This window comes from Mauremys mutica, chromosome 19, assembly GCF_020497125.1.
Source record: "Mauremys mutica isolate MM-2020 ecotype Southern chromosome 19, ASM2049712v1, whole genome shotgun sequence".
Taxonomy (NCBI): domain Eukaryota; kingdom Metazoa; phylum Chordata; order Testudines; family Geoemydidae; genus Mauremys; species Mauremys mutica.
This window is the reverse complement of record NC_059090.1, coordinates 15,039,401-15,055,223: the sequence shown is the minus strand read 5'-3', so window position 1 is coordinate 15,055,223 and position 15,823 is coordinate 15,039,401. Positions and strand designations below refer to the sequence as shown.

The window sequence follows — 15,823 nt, the reverse complement described above, 5'->3', positions numbered from 1 at the left end:
AGCACAGCAGCCAGTGTGCAGATGAGGCGGCGCAGCCCCTGCAGGACTCGCCCTCTCCTCCCCAGGTAGCGGCTGGGCCCTGGCAGCTCAGCATCCCGGGGCTGGAGCTTCCCCTTCCTGCTGCGGCCAGGGGTGCGGCGCCCTCGCCCCATCTAAGTGAAGCGACGCTGAGAGAGAGCGCAACTGCCCCGAAAAGAAAGGATGGCTGGAATGCTGCCCCTGGAAATGTGCCGCCCCAGGCACGTGCTTGCTTTGCTGGTGCCCAGAGCCGGTCCTGCACACACTGCTGCGTGGAAGGGTCGCCTGTCGGGGAGCCGCTCACCAATGCTGGCGTGACATGGGACAGTTGCCAATGAGCCCCAGTGGGCAAGGCTGGGGGAACGGCACAGCCATGCCGGAATTGCTGCCCAGGCTGGGTGCTGGCTCCTGCGAGCAGCAGCCTGACACACTGCTGGTTTCACTGCTGCGGTTCCTGCTAGAGCCGTGGATAGCTGTTCCTGCTAGAGCCGTGCAGCTCCACAGATCTCCACTGTATACAGATATCGGCATCCACAGATCTACATTCTGCAGCCGCACAGGGCTCTACTCAAGAGGTCATCGCTAGTCCAGCCCCTCGTGCTGAGGCAACCTGGTCATGCCGGACAAGTGTTTGTCTAACCTGCTCTTAAGACCTCCAAGGATGGGGGATTCCCTTGGAAGCCTAGTTCGGTATTTCACTAGCCTTACGGTTACATTTTCCCTCCATACAACCTGCATTTCCCTTGCTGCATATTAAGCCCATTACCCCTTGTGAGGCATGTCACTGGATGAGGCCCCTTCCCCACACCCCATCCCATCCCCTCAATGCACTGGGCTTTGGTTCCAGCATCCCCCTCAAGGCACAGACCCTGCAGCACCTCCCCGCCCCGCCCCCCTCGCCTCACCCACAGCCGGCCAATCCCAGAGCCGCACTAGCCCCGCAGCCAATCAGCTGCCCCCCGCCTGAGCCCGCCCCGCTGCCCCACTCGTCAATATTCATAAGGCCTCATGAATATGCAAAGACAGGCGGCCGATGGGGGCTGCCCAGATCGCTCCCGCCTTGGCGGGCAGAACAGCCGGGCGGCCGCGGGTGCGATTGAATTGCGATGCGGGAGGGCGCAGACAGAGCCGCCTCCATGGCCGCTGCAGCCGCCGCAGAAACCAAGCTCACCCACCCGGGCAAGGCGATCCTGGCCGGTAAGGAGCCGCCCCGGCCGTCCCCGCGCGGGGAGTGGGGAGGCGGAGCCGCTGCCCGCCCCGCCCTATGCGCAAGGGTAGGGCCGCGTGGCCGGGGGAATTCACACTCCCCGAGTGCCCGCCCGCAACGCACCCCCGGGGTGTCGCCGTGTGTGTAGCCCGCCCCGGCCGCGCCTTTCCCGAGTCCCCGCTGGGGGGCGGGGTTTGCGGGGCAGCGCGTGCTGGTGTGAGGGGGCGTTGGCTCGAGTGTGGGGTGCAGCGGGGGGGGGTCGGTCTCAGCGGGGCTGGGCTGGGGGCGGGAGAGCTCGGCTTCAGTGGGGCTGTTGGTGTGGGGGGGGCTGGTCTCAGTGGGGGTGGGAGAGCGGGGCTAGTGGAGGGGGGCTGGTCTCAGTGGGGCTGGGAGAGGGAGGGCCTGTTGGAGGTGGAGGGGTTGCTCTCAGTGGGGCTGGTTGAGGGTGTGGGGTTGGTCTCGAGGGGGGTGGTTTCAGTGGGGCTGGGCGAGGGAGGGCCTGTTGGAGGTGGAGGGGTTGCTTTCAGTGGGGCTGGTTGAGGGTGTGGCTGGGCGAGGGAGGGCCTGTTGGAGGTGGGGGGGTTGCTCTCAGTGGGGCTGGTTGAGGGTGTGGGGTTGGTCTCAGTGGGGGTAAGAGGGGGTGGTTTCAGTGGGGCTGGGCGAGGGAGGGCCTGTTGGAGGTGTGGGGGGGTTGGTCTCAGTGGGGCTGGTTGAGGGTGAGGGGTTGGTCTCAGTGGGGGTAAGAGGGGGTGGTTTCAGTGGGGCTGGGCAAGGGAGGGCCTGTTGGAGGTGTGGGGGGGTTGGTCTCAGTGGGGCTGGTTGAGGGTGAGGGGTTGGTCTCAGTGGGGGTAAGAGGGGGGTGGTTTCAGTGGGGCTGGGTGAGGGAGGGCCTGTTGGAGGGGGGGGTGGTCTCAGTGGGGCTGGAGGAGATGGGCTGGGCAAGAGAGGACCTGTTGGGGGTCAGGCTAGTCTCAGTGGGGCTGGGCAAGGGCAGACCTGTTGCAGGTGGGGGCGGGTTGGTCTCAGTGGGGCTGGGCAAGGGAGGACCTGTGGGGGAGGGGAGCTGGTCTCAGTAGGGTTGGGGTGGTTGGTTGGAGGTGAAAGGGGGTGCTGGCAGGCTCATGATAGCTGTAATTTACCGTGTACTAGGAGAACTATGGAAGGTGGCACTGATGTTGCTCCTGGTTCCTTGCTGCTCTAGCTTCATCCCAAAGACAGTGGTACAGACCTGGCTGCTGAGTCCCCCTTCTTTTTGTGTTCATTTCCTTTAATGACATAGAGTGAGCTTCCCCCAGGGGGTAAGGAATGGTATCAAGGAGGGGGCTGTGTTATGCAGAGAGATTTTTGGGGTGAGTGGAGCCATATGGGTTTCCTTCATCCTCCCTTCTGCAAGAAATTGTCAGTCCCTGGTACTGAAGGCCAGACTTTCAAAAACTCCCATTTAGGGACCCAAGTAAGGGCCGTATTCTCCCCTGCTTTGCACCTTGTTTAATCACTAATTCATATTCAGAGTGCATGTAAAACTCTACTGTTTTGCTTTAGTAGAGTTTTTACAACCGTTTTGTACTGGGATAAATGATTACAAGGCAGTGGAGAATCAAGTTGTAAAAAAATTGATTTGCAGTCATATCCATCATTTGAAAGCTGGAAACACACACCCTTGAACCGCATTGAAATATAATGACTTGGAGGGGTTTCTGGATGAATGGAACCGGGGTTAAAAATGGTAAGTTAGCTTAAAAATCGGGACTGATCTCTTGAAAAGCATGGATAGCATGTGTGCAGACTATGGGCCTGATACTTCTGACATTAAAGTCAACTGGAATCCTGCCTTTAACTTCAGTGGGAGATCCTGAAAAGTGATCTCACATTCCAGTGAGGGTTTCTATTCTAAAAGATTATTTTGAATTTAGCAGAAGCCTGAGATGAAATATTCCTTGGTTAATTGTTGCTGAGTAATGTATTACTCTAAGAAGAATTCTGTGGGTGAAGAGAGAAAGGGGACCTCTTAAAGTTTGTATAGATGTGGTCCAAAGAATAATAAAATTCAATTGGATATTGGGAAGAGTCAAAGTGGGGCGGGGGGGAGGACAAAATTTCCAAAAAATGGGTATCTAAAATATTGGGCTGGATTTTCACAAATGCTGAGTACCCACAACTCTAGCTGAAGTCTAAAGTGAAAATCACCTGATCCAACTCCCACTAAAATCAAGAAGTGTGGCCACTGGATTTGTATTGGTGTATCTGTTGGTTTTTATGTCCTGTTTAGTGGTTTGTTTAATGATCGGTGTGAGCTGGGTGTTAAGCTAAAGTTATACCACCATCCTTGTGATTTCCATAGTTAATATTTTGACATTTTAATGGAATCTCTCCTCTCTAACTGCACTTAAACTTCACTATAAGTAACCACTCTTTTTGTTTTTGGATTGTTGGTGTATTGCATGTGTAATTTAGGAATTATTTCTCATTGTCTCTATGGAATTCTTTGATCCCCCTTTTGTGTTGGCTGCTTGGTTTGTAATAGTTAGCCAGTGTTTTTTTCTGGGTGTCTTCTGGTTTTAAAATGTTTCTGTACTTACTGCATTGTTGCCAAAACTGTTAATAGGATAATTTGCAACGTGAATTGGCACAGTGCAGTACGGCACAATTTGTGTGTTGCTTACTTTTTGTTTCTATAAAAATAACAGCATAACATTTCTACCTCTCTGTTCTGTGCAGGTGGCATTGCTGGAGGTATTGAAATCTGTATCACCTTTCCCACAGAATATGTAAAAACACAGTTACAATTGGATGAAAGAGCAAATCCCCCTCGGTATAGAAGCATTGGTAAGAGGATAACAACTCCTATTTGTGTGCATTTTAACATATCAAACAAAGTTTCTAGTAGACTATTAGCCTAGCAGGCAAATCTCTTTGATTCATTTGTAAAGTAAAAGTTGATTATCAAGACTTGGAAATTGTCTTGCAGGTCACTGTGTGAGGCTGACCATTCAGGAGCATGGTGTGAAGGGTCTGTACAGGGGCCTAAGTTCTTTGTTGTATGGCTCTATTCCAAAATCTGCTGTCAGGTAAGGTAATCTCTAAATTATTATTTGTAAATATAATAAACATGTCCAATTTGTGGAAGGACTTCACTGATAGGTTTTTATCAATTTTATAGCGTGCTTTTTCACCCATAGATCTCAAAGTGCTAAATGAGACTGCTTTTTGCTTTCTGCTTTTTTATTTTATTTGCAACTATATTATTTGCCACCATTTTCTTACACAATTTCTAAAGGACTGCGATGTGCTCAGTTCAGTTCTTTCTTGAGCTCCATCTGTATTTTATTAGCCTTGCAATATAGGTCTTGGAAAAATAATGTTCTGTATTGAAACTTTATGCAGATTCTTAGGCCAGGTGAACATCTGAAAAAAAGGCATAACTTTAGTTTGACTATTACACAGTTTGAAAGGGGAAAATAGTGTGAATGCTCCATTTTATACTCTTTCACTGTTAATAAAGACCCAGTTTGGGATCACTACTTAAATGAAGTAGTAGATACTATAGATTTAACATTGCAAGGCTATTCGTGGTATGCACTGGATCAAACATTCCAGGGTCAGATAGTGATGGCTGCAAAATGTCAACTTCATTATCTTATTGGCTGCTGCTGGTAAGAATAAGATGACATTTTTACTACTTAGACATGTGATATTGTTTCATTCTGTATTTCTGTCTTCTGTTTGCATTTCTTAGCTGGTGCTTTACTGAGCTTTACCACTTGGAATAAGGCTGTTATGATAGCACAGTCTCCTTTTGACTTGTTTGTCATAGTTATTACTTCAGTAATATCAAGGGAAACATACCAAATCACACTGCGTAAGATTGTCACTCTCCCTACTTGGTGGTGTAAGGTGTCCCCTTCAGTCCCTGTGTGGGTTACCTTGATTGTAAGTAGCAGTGTGGGCCTGGACAGTGCTTCGGCTCCCATGTACGTAGATAAGGAATGGTAGGGCAGGGGTGGGGAGTGGGTGTAGCCTTGGCTCCCTCTCCCCAGTGTTCTACCAATACAGAGGGGACTGTAATCTGTCCTGGGTATAGGGCTGGGTACAGATTCCGTCTCTTTTTGCTCCCTTCCCCTCCCAGAATATGGTGGGACCATGGAACCATACTGTGGCTGTGAGCAGGACTGTGGTCTGTTCTTTTCCTTGGGCAGCTTAATTGTTCATTGCCCTTCGCTCAGGGCATGTGGCAAAGTCATAATCTCACCCCCAACTTGTCTTCATTTCCACTTTACTAACACTGGATGGGGGAGGAGAATGGCACATTTAATTTAGCAATTTCATTTCTGATTGGCAAAGATTTATTTTCATAATAGAAGGACTTTGGTTAAGGGACTGAAGGAGAGAGAAGTTTTCCAAACCACAGGTTTTTTAGTCTTAGTAAGTTGCTGGGATACCAGTCCTCATTAAAAGTAATTAAACATCCATAGCTGAGGACCATTAATTTTTTTGAAAAAGAGAGAGGATAGAACAGTGGGCTGGATACTTCTGACACTGTCGTTCAAAATGCTACCTGTCTGCATTCGAGGAAATCTGTGGTGGGGAAAGCAAAACTCTTCTGTTTCCTGCAGGTTTGGCATGTTTGAGTTCCTCAGCAATATTGCAAAGGATTCAAGTGGGAAACTAGACAACAAAAGGAGTTTGCTTTGTGGCCTTGGAGCTGGTGTTGCAGAAGCTGTCCTAGTAGTCTGTCCAATGGAAACTATAAAGGTGGGCAGAATGTTAATATTCATAGGCTATAACATCATCTACTTCTTGGAAACTTCTTCCTGTCAGCTAAACAAGTCCATTACTGTTTCCTCGTGTTTTTAAAATGGCCTACCACATTTTAGCTTGTGCTATTTTCATCCGTCTTAGGGCAACTAGACAAAAGTATTATCACTTTACTGTGCAAACTTATGTAGTTAAGAAATATTTTTGTTTAAATGGCAGGAGAGGGATTTTTCCCATAAGTTGGCAGTATTGCATAACCTAACAAAATAGCCCCTGTTCATATTAAATGATGGACTAGAGCAGTGGTTCCCAAACTTGTTCTGCCACTTGTGCAGGGAAAGCCCCTGGCGGGCCGGGCTGGGCCAGTTTGTGTACCTGCCGCGTCTGCAGGTCCGGCCGATCGCGGCTCCCAGTGGCCGTGGTTTGCCGCTCCAGGCCAATGGGGGCTGCGGGAAGCGGCCTGGGCCGAGGGACGTACTGGCTGCCGCTTCCCGCAGCCCCCATTGGCCCAGAGCGGCAAACCACGGCCACTGGGAGCCGCGATCGGCCGAACCTGCGGATGCGGTAGGTACACAAACCGGCCCGGCTTGCCAGAGGCTTTCCCTGCACAAGCGGCGGAACAAGTTTGGGAACCACTGGACTAGAGGATAATAGTCATGAGACAATGTTGTGCTTAAAGTTTTTTGTTTTAAATTGTTACAGGTGAAGTTCATTCATGATCAGTCCTCTTTAAATCCAAAGTACAAAGGGTTTTTCCAAGGTGTCCGTGAGATTGTTCGGGAACAAGGTATAATCATGTAGCAAAAACTACTGTGGGTTTTTTATGTCCGCATAACTTAATGGGGGAATCATAAGCATCCTTGGCTCTATTTGAGCCTAATTGTATAAGATAAATGTGTTGACAGAGAACACGGTTTGTTCCAGTGAATTATCCAGTCTTTCAGTAGACTGGCAGGTTCATTCTGGCTGTCAGATTTTCACTCACACTTCTAAAATTTATATATAAAATGAAAATTATGTCATCTGTTACAGGCTTACGTGGAACATATCAGGGGCTGACAGCTACAGTCCTCAAACAAGGCTCAAACCAGGCTATCCGTTTCTTTGTGATGACTTCCCTTCGAAATTGGTATCTAGGTAAAATGAGTCAGGCTGGCAATTTAATTGTATTATGGGAAGTAGATACAATCTTTTTTTTTTTTTTAAACTTGCTTAAATGGCAATGTTAAAAGTTTAATCAGTACTTCCTACTGTTGACCACTTAATTGAATATGAGAATATATTCTAAATTATTTCTAAGAGCATTAGCATTTGTAGAGGTATATGGTCTAATTGCTTTATCTCCTATATGCGCTTGATCAGGTGATAATCCCCACAGAAAGATGAATCCGCTTATTACAGCTGCATTTGGTGCTACTGCAGGTGCAGCCAGTGTCTTTGGCAATACTCCATTAGATGTCGTCAAAACCAGGATGCAGGTAAAAATCACTGTAGAAACTAATTTTAAAATGAACTGGCTCGTGGATAGTGAATATCAGGACACTTAGCAGAGCTCTGATGTTTCATTTAAAACTGCAATAAGAACCTCGTACACTGGTTTCTTACATTTACTCCCTTTCTGGGTTATTGTGACTCTTGAGGATTATTATTACTGTAGTATGTAGGAGCCCTAGTCATTGACCAGTACCCCATTGTGCTATGCACGGAACAAACACTGTGCAAAAAGACTCATTTAACCAAAACGTTTGCATTTGACTTCAGATTTAGCATAGTGCTGTGCTAGTGGCTGTGTCAGGTACCACGCATCACAACTACCCTAAAGGGAACCACATTTTGTGAAGAAATCCTTGGATTTGCTTGGTTTCTGCTGAAGTTTTACAAGCTTAATTTCCATTTGTAAAGGAAAGGTGTATTCCTGATGGCATATCATTGGATTTGTCTTTAACAATGAAAACGAAGCATAAAAGCTTCAAAATTAGTGACTGGGAATTTTTTTTTCACAGAGAAACGAATCCAAAGTGGCAGGTAGAATTTTGTGGAAATCCTGCCGTTTTCTCTCTGGGCAGCCCATGGTTTTCCACTGTTCATATCATTTTAGCAGGTGGCACTGTGACAGTTGTGGGATTCTGACTGAGGGGCAGGGAGGTGACATCTTTCCAAAAAGGCATTTCTTAATTACAGTTCATACTGGAATTCGCTAAAAAGCTGAGATCTCTAATCACCCAGCTCACTTCATTTATATTTTACATTTCAGGGCCTGGAAGCTCATAAATATAAAAATACACTAGATTGTGCCTATCAGATCCTCAAAAAGGAGGGCTTATTAGCGTAAGTAGATTCAACTATTGTTTATATATGTATGATATTATAGCTGCAATATTTCAGTGAAACTATTGTTTTCCATATTTTGATGTGTGATGCTTTTTAGCCCAGCCTACACTTCTTTGCTAGAATGGGATTTATCTTAGTACTGTTTTGGTGTCTTTCTTCATGGGTTCACTTTTAGTGCAGTTTAGAACTAGCATATACCATTTACAACTACTGTGCCTTACCCTCCCCTGCCCCAAATGACTGTGTCTGTGTCTGTCACATGCACACTGGTCACAGAGGAAAAGAAGGTGGAAGCATATTTGATAACTTTCACTCCTCTCCATACACGCGTCTGGAACAGTTTATGATGTTGATCTTCTATAAGAACTGTTGCCTATTTGCCAGCGGATGGGACTGATTGTCAGTTTATGAATCTGATATAATCAGTTACTGTAGGCAACTTGTTTTAGGAATACTTATTAGAAACTATTTGCAAAACTGTAAAAGTTCAACTTGCTGTCGAAATTGACTTTGTGAAATAGATTTATAGCTGTATACGAAACTTCATTGTTCAAGTCGTCTGACTTTTTATTCCCAAAACTAAAAATATGTTCTTCCTTCTGTGAAGCATTTTCTTATTTATAATTCTTCTACCTACAGATTTTACAAAGGAACAGTTCCCCGTCTTGGCCGAGTCTGTTTGGATGTAGCAATTGTGTTTGTTATTTATGAAGAAGTGGTCAATGTTCTCAACAAGGTCTGGAAAACTGCCTGATGCTGCTTTTTATAAGGCTGACAAGGACACTTTGGATAGCTGGCTAGCCAAGTCCAATGAGTGCAAATCTCAATTGAATTTACTGCCTATGGTTTATTATCAAAGGTGTTTGAAATGCAAACGCGATCATTCCATCTTCATTCTTTAAAGTGACAAACCTGTAATCCAGACATTACACCACTTCAAAGTTTATAAATTGTATGGTGTAGAGAAAAGGCTAGTAGAGCAATATTACTAACTGCATACATGCTGGCTCCTAACACAGCTGAAATTGGTGATCTTGGCAGGCAGAAAACCAATTAAAGTAAAAACACTTGGCTAGATTCTACTGTTTACATGAGTGTATCTGTGGATTAATTTTGTTGACCATTAAACTCCAAAGAGGCCCCATCTAAACACCATACTGTGTCAAACAACTAAAAGTTTTTTGTTTGGTTTTGGTTTTAAATGTATTTTAGTTAAACTTTTAAGCTGTATATGGACATTCTTTTAATCTAAACCAGGCTTGTATAGGTAAATTTACCCTGAGGCAGGGTGAACCACGTAAACTAGTTTTATGTCTAAGTAAAAGTGCACTGGTTCCAAAACAGATTACCTAAATCTGATTCTTAAACATGTGCAACTTCTGTATGTAGACAAGGCTTGGGTGCCTTCAATAGAGTTACTGTTTACTTACACTGGTATAATTGAGAGCAGAGTCTGACACACTGTTCTTGAAAGATCACATATGCTGAAAAATTGGAGAAGGGAGCACACTTCCCATGCTGACTGACAGCATCTGTCAGGCTGAATAGCAACTGTGTAAATAGCTTTATTTCTTATTTATTTATTTTTTTACTTTTGAGTTTGATTTCTGGGCCAGGAGGAAACTGCCTTGTGGGCTCCTGCTGTGAAAATGCTGGACCAGCTTTCTGATCGGAGGCACTAGAAGTGGCAAGGAATACTTGGGACCAGATCACTGGCATATAATAGGGATGTAAATATCGGTTAAAAAAGTGAACCGTTAAACTGTTAAAATTATATCATTTAATTGGTTAACCGCTGTCGCTCCAGTGCAGGGGTCCCGCTGGGACTGTGGGGCTGGGATTGCACCAGCCGGCCAGGCTGGGGTTGCTCCAGTCAGCTAGCCCGACACAGCTCGGGCTGCTTTGGCTCAGCACAGCCAGCCCCCAGGGTTAACGGTTAAGGTCCAGTTAACGGTAAGCCTAATGCTTACCGGTTAACCATTTAACCTTTTACATCCCTATTATACCACGACTGGGCCCTTATATATTTACCTAAGTAAAGCTCATGTTGAATTCAGTGAGTCTTACTTGAGTAAGGACTGCAGGTCTAGCCCGATTCTGAAATTGCAGAATAAAGTTTCCAAAATTTCTACAGTGTTTCATGCTCTGTTTGTATTCTAGTAACTTTATTTTGCCATTGCAATCTTACTAGAGATCTGGCCCCAGGTTTCACTAGCCCCTGCTTCCAGCTTCTTGAGGAACATCACTGAAAGTTGCTCTGATGTTCTGTTTGGAATAGGAACTCAGGGAGCTGCATCTTCAAGGGTTAGATAATGCCCTAAAACATATTTTGTAGTCTTTATATTTATGAATGGATAAATATGTTGGTTCTTAATATATGCTTTAGTAATCAGCCTGCCAAACTGGAACACTGAGCATGGCAGATGGGGGTTTTTGTCCCTGAAAGAGAGAATACACTTCAGACATTATAACACTTGTTCTTCAAAAATGATCCCAGTTGACCTCTTTATTTTGGTGGTATGTTAATCATTAAGGCATTTGAAGACATTTTTAATCTGTGAGCATGGATCCTCCGGGGAATGTGGGTGGGGGGAATACTTCTCTCTTACGCTAGTGTAATTTCAGAATTACTTCAAGGGTTACACCAGTTAATCTAAAGATAATTTGGGTCCGAGGTGCATACAGTTTAAAAAAAGACAAGCATTAAAAAAAAGTTGGGGAAAGGACCAAATTAGTGTAGATAAAATGTCATCTAACGTACTGTATCCTATAGCATAGACTTGTTGTGGCATTTAGGCTTGGACAAGCTAGAAAATGTCAAACTAGAGCTAAACTCCTGGCAATTTAGGCAAAAGATCATGTCAAAACAAAGGTACTGTCCTGTCTCCTATTATCCCTGTAGTATCTGAAAATCCCTTCCTCTTGTGGTTCTCATCACTAGCATTTGGTTGGATTTGTCACTGAGTACAAGAGATTGCCATATTGCATCAATTAAAATTGGAAACTTGGTTGTAGAAGCTTCCTTTACTGTACAGGAAACTTGTGCCAGTCCACTCTCACTTGCTCTCAGCAAGCATTGGCCAACCGAGTGGTGCATGTTTCTCTATGAATTGGCCATTTACATTCGATATCAAAGTATTTCTGTAATCTGAGACTTGCAGATAATTTGCTGCTGGGTTTTGGTGAATACAGAGCACATGCTATCGAGGTTGGGGACATGCAGAGCATATTAGGAACTCCTCTAGAATTGGGAGCCATGTTAAGACATATAACAGGTGTCGCTTTTAACTGGCCATCAAGGAATACTGTATTTAACACTTCTGCTGAATTACTGAATTATTCAAATTTTAAGACACTAAGCTCTAAAGTCATATGCATTACTTCATAGCTGCCATAACATGGCTCCTTTACATAGTCACTGGTACCTCCAGAATATGCAGGGCTTCCACCTTCATAACTTAAAGAATAATTTTATTGCCAAAGTCATTACAACCCTCTTTACTGTCTCAATAAACAGCAAGGCTGTCCCCATGCACTATTGATTGAAGTTTCCACATTGACCAAAATTGTGTCCACTAAAATCACTCTGTAGTTGCCAAAACTTCTTGATCCTCAGTGACCCGTCTGTCTTAACTGCGCCATCAAAGGGACACCAGGTGAGTTGTCTTGGCCGACTGTTCTCTGTTTCTACAGCTCTATCTTCAACCTTAAGCGGTCTGCCATTTATAGCTGCATCAGCCACTTCAACTCTGGTATAGATAACCAGTTCAAAGCCTTTGTAAATGTTGTCCAAGTTCCTCATTGCCACAGAGCCTAAGTATGATTCATTGCTAAAAGTGGCTTTAGTGGCCATTTAGTTTCAAAGCTCAGCTGAGGAGGAAGCAATGCCTAAGGTGACAAACTACAGTGACATAAATAGTTAGAACAGTGGCTATGTGAAGGGAATTGACTCTGGCCTATCAAATAGAAATAACAATAAAACTTTAAATACTAGGATGTTAAGCTTAAACAGGAGAGAGCTGAGGAAGTGACAGGAAAGCATCAAGTCTGATCATGACGTTTAAATGTTGAGGGGGGTGAGTTGTATGTGGGTTTGGGGACTAGTGTATTTAGATTTGTTCATTTAGTCATACTGGCTCATAAGCCACCTGGTTTGATATTCTGAATCTGCTGGACCAGAAACAAAAAACACATCATTTTCAGTTGTGGCAAAATCAGAATGATTGTGTTCACCTACAGACAGCATCTTTACAAATTGGCAAGTAAAAATACTGTACATAGTTAAGCTTATTCGTACGATACCTAGTATTGGTTGGGTCAGTAGAATATGGACTTGCCAGTTGGTCTGGTCAGTAATACATGCAATTATTAGAAGGTCTCTAATTTTATCTATTACTGGGCACCGTAACCAGGGAATACTATATTGATCAATGCTTCAAGGAAAGCCACTTTCTAATGTTTGTGCCTTTTTTTGGTGTTTCTTTAACATTTCTAACTTGTTTGCTACGTTTATTTTTAATGTTAAATAATTGTTTACAAGTTCAATCTTTTGTCTCTTTCAAAAAAAATAAACATCTAAATATGGAGCTTCTTAAATTCCTGTTTAAGTGGATTTCATCAGGAAAAACTAATGAGAATTTGATACATTTCAAAAGTGTTAATCACTGGGTGAGAAGATAATGGATCAAATTTTGCTCTTGCTTTAAACCAATGCAATCTTGTTGCTTTCACAAATAAATGAGAGCAGAACTTGCCCACTGTAATCTGATTAGTGATGTAGTTCATATTATTTGGGTAAATATATCCAACTAAAGCAGAAGCCCTGCTGCAAAAGATATTTGTTCTATATACCTCTGTATTCTCCACAGATGGATGGTGCAGAAGGAAACCATCTCAGAAATTCAGTAGAATTATATGGATGGGGAAAGTAATTATGCTTGGACATCCTCTTCTCATTTAGCATTACTGCCAGTGTTCTCCTTAGAAACTCTACATAACTACTGGATGGAACAGGGAGGAAGCACCTATCCAGCTACTGAAGGTGATTATTTTTTAATTTGTTAACCTGTTCTATCCCTGCATTTTTACTGTGGAGACACACTTGGGGCCCTTAAATAGATACAATGGTAATTGGTTCTTGAAATCTAGATATGGGGTCCCTTGCAGGCTGCACACGAATTGATGTATAGAAATTAATCGTATGAAAATGCATATTCACAACCTATACTGTTCAGATTGCAATGTTCAAGCACTCCAAATGGAAGTATGTACACAACTTTTATGAATGCATTCCCAAAAGTCTTGTAATGGGTTTCTCACCTCTCACTAGCAGGGTTGCATAGGGGGTATGGTTTGAGAGAGTCTGAGGGAATGGAAAGTGAAACCATGTGCTTCTGAGTATTGCCTGTTGCACTCGCTATGGGAGGCAGGTACAATAGTGAGGGTCTGGCTGCACTAAAGCTGGATGGCGTTCTTGGCAATGTGGCATCTCTCCTTTATTCATTCAGATCGCCCTGGTGCTGCACATGTATCTTACTTTGTCTCTGATATAATAATTAAAGTTACTATTGATCACTTTTTAAACGTTATTTCAAACAATCCCCTAAACTGTACATGCAGTTTGGGAATGTGTTCAAATGAATTTGCATAGTTGAATTTGCACTACACAGAGTGATCTTGAACTGATTTCTAGCCATTAGAGGTCAGTGTTCTACTGCAAATGCTTAGATGTACAGCAGGGAAATGTTCAGTCACTGTTGTTGGTAGTAAGCAGCTGATCTAGTATTGTTTAGATAGGTGTGGTTGACCCTTTACAACAGGGGTAGGCAACCTATGGCAGTTGGCATTTGTGCAAAAGGCGGTATGCAAGCTGATTTTCAGTGGCACCTCACGCTGCCCAGGTCCTGTCCACTGGTCCGAGGGGCTCTGCATTTTAATTTAATTTTAAATGAAGCTTCTTAAGCATTTAAAAATCCTTATTTACTTTACATACAACAATAGTTTAGTTATAGACGTATAGAAAGATCTTCTAAAAATGTTAAAATGTATGACTGGCACGCGAAACCTTAAATTAGAGTGAATAAATGAAGACTCGGCACAGCACTTCTGAAAGGTTGCCAACCCCTGCTTTACAATCAAACAAAACATGACAAATCTCTATCCTAAGGAGCCTACAATTTGATAACTATATTTACTGAAGGCCTCAGTCTGCAAACCCTGCTTCCAAAAGTGAGGATTTGCAGGCTTGGGCCCCCTAATCAGTTACAGTGAAATCCAGGAAATCTCTGAAAAGAAAAAATTAACATGTTGAGTGTTGTAGAAATTGAATGCAAAATAATCTGGCCTTACAAGGAGGCTCAAGTTGCCACTGAATAATATGATTGCTCTTTTGTATGCATTGTGGACTGGCTCTGAAGTTTTTAGGACATTAGAAAACCTGTGAGCCATCTATTTCAAAACTGCCATTTGCCACTGAATCTGATACATTCCACTTATACTAATATCTATTAGATGCCGGTCTCCTATTCTCCCTTTCTAAGAATAGGTATTTGTGGAGCCAGAAAAATAATAAAGAAATCCAGCAGAGGTGTCACTTAAAGGCTTCAGTTTTAGGGCAAGCACATGCACAACTAGTTTTATATTTCATTATAAATTAGATCGCATACTATTAACAAATTGAGAAAGCAGACAAAATGAAGAATGAGTAAAAGTTGCCAGTGCAACATACATACATACATACATACATACATGTGTGCGTGGTTTTTAGAGCTGGTTTGAAAATTTTCAAAACTTGCAATGTTGATTTTAAAAAAACAAACAACTTTAGTTGAAAGTGGGTTCATATTTTATAATAAGCTCTAATATTTCTATTACTTTTAAACAGATGTCCAAGAATATAACATAATTGTAAGATAATAGTTACTTGCTGCTAGCTAAATGCAAACGACAAAGTCAGTGGCCATGTCTGAAACAGTGAAGGAGAGGAAATCTGGTGCTGCACAATGTTTGTCCTGTGACTGCTTCATGAATATATCCTTCTCTATAATTCCTAGATTCTAGGACTGAAAGGGACCTCGATAGGTCATCGAGTCCAGTCCCCTGCCCTAATGGCACGACCAAATACTGTCCAGTAATGCATTTCATCAGTGTATCTCAGGCCTGGTCTACACCGGGGGGGTGTCGATGTAAGATACGCAACTTCAGCTATGGGAATACCGTAGCTGAAGTCGAAGTATCTTATTCTGACTTACCTCTTGTCCTCACCGCACAGGATCGACGTCCGCGGCTCCCCATGTCAACTCCGCTACCGCCGCTCGCTCCAGTGGAGTTCCGGAGTCGACGGGAGTGCGTTTGGGGATCGATATATTGCATCTAGATGAGATGCGATATATCAATCCCCGAAAAATCGATTGCTACCCGCCGATATGGTGGGTAGTCTGGACGTACCCTCACAGAGCTCTGTACAAACCAGGTCACTATCATTATCCCAATTTTTACAGATGGGGAAACTGG

At 43.7% G+C, this 15,823-nt stretch overlaps 1 protein-coding gene across 14 annotated transcripts; it reads left to right on the top strand.

Annotated features, from left to right (window-relative positions):
• The first annotated feature begins 1,052 nt into the window (after positions 1 to 1,052).
• On the top strand, positions 1,053 to 13,365 carry LOC123353162 (tricarboxylate transport protein, mitochondrial-like). Of its 14 annotated transcripts, none has more exons than XM_044994042.1 (12): positions 1,396 to 1,439; positions 2,375 to 2,445; positions 2,850 to 2,951; positions 3,944 to 4,051; positions 4,194 to 4,293; positions 5,839 to 5,977; positions 6,683 to 6,767; positions 7,013 to 7,117; positions 7,343 to 7,458; positions 8,235 to 8,308; positions 8,951 to 9,047; positions 13,180 to 13,364. In XM_044994042.1, exons 3-12 carry the CDS (start codon positions 2,906 to 2,908, stop codon positions 13,240 to 13,242), a joined length of 933 nt encoding a protein of 310 aa, XP_044849977.1. In that variant the 5' UTR covers positions 1,396 to 1,439; positions 2,375 to 2,445; positions 2,850 to 2,905; the 3' UTR covers positions 13,243 to 13,364. The 14 variants fall into 14 exon arrangements, with proteins under 14 accessions (XP_044849969.1, XP_044849970.1, XP_044849982.1 ...); XM_044994037.1 differs by having other exon boundaries at positions 1,408 to 1,439; positions 2,375 to 2,574; XM_044994047.1 differs by lacking the exons at positions 1,396 to 1,439; positions 2,375 to 2,445 and adding an exon at positions 1,097 to 1,215.
• The last annotated feature ends 2,458 nt before the right edge of the window (positions 13,366 to 15,823 follow it).

Excerpts from the sequence above, each read along its gene's own strand:
- LOC123353162 (XM_044994034.1), top strand. The coding sequence starts at position 1,125 with ATGCGGGAGGGCGCAGACAGAGCCGCCTCCATGGCCGCTGCAGCCGCC. Across the intron at positions 7,118-7,342 it reads CCTTCGAAATTGGTATCTAG|GTGATAATCCCCACAGAAAG; the intron begins GTAAAATGAGTC and ends GCGCTTGATCAG. Across the intron at positions 7,459-8,234 it reads TCGTCAAAACCAGGATGCAG|GGCCTGGAAGCTCATAAATA; the intron begins GTAAAAATCACT and ends TTTACATTTCAG.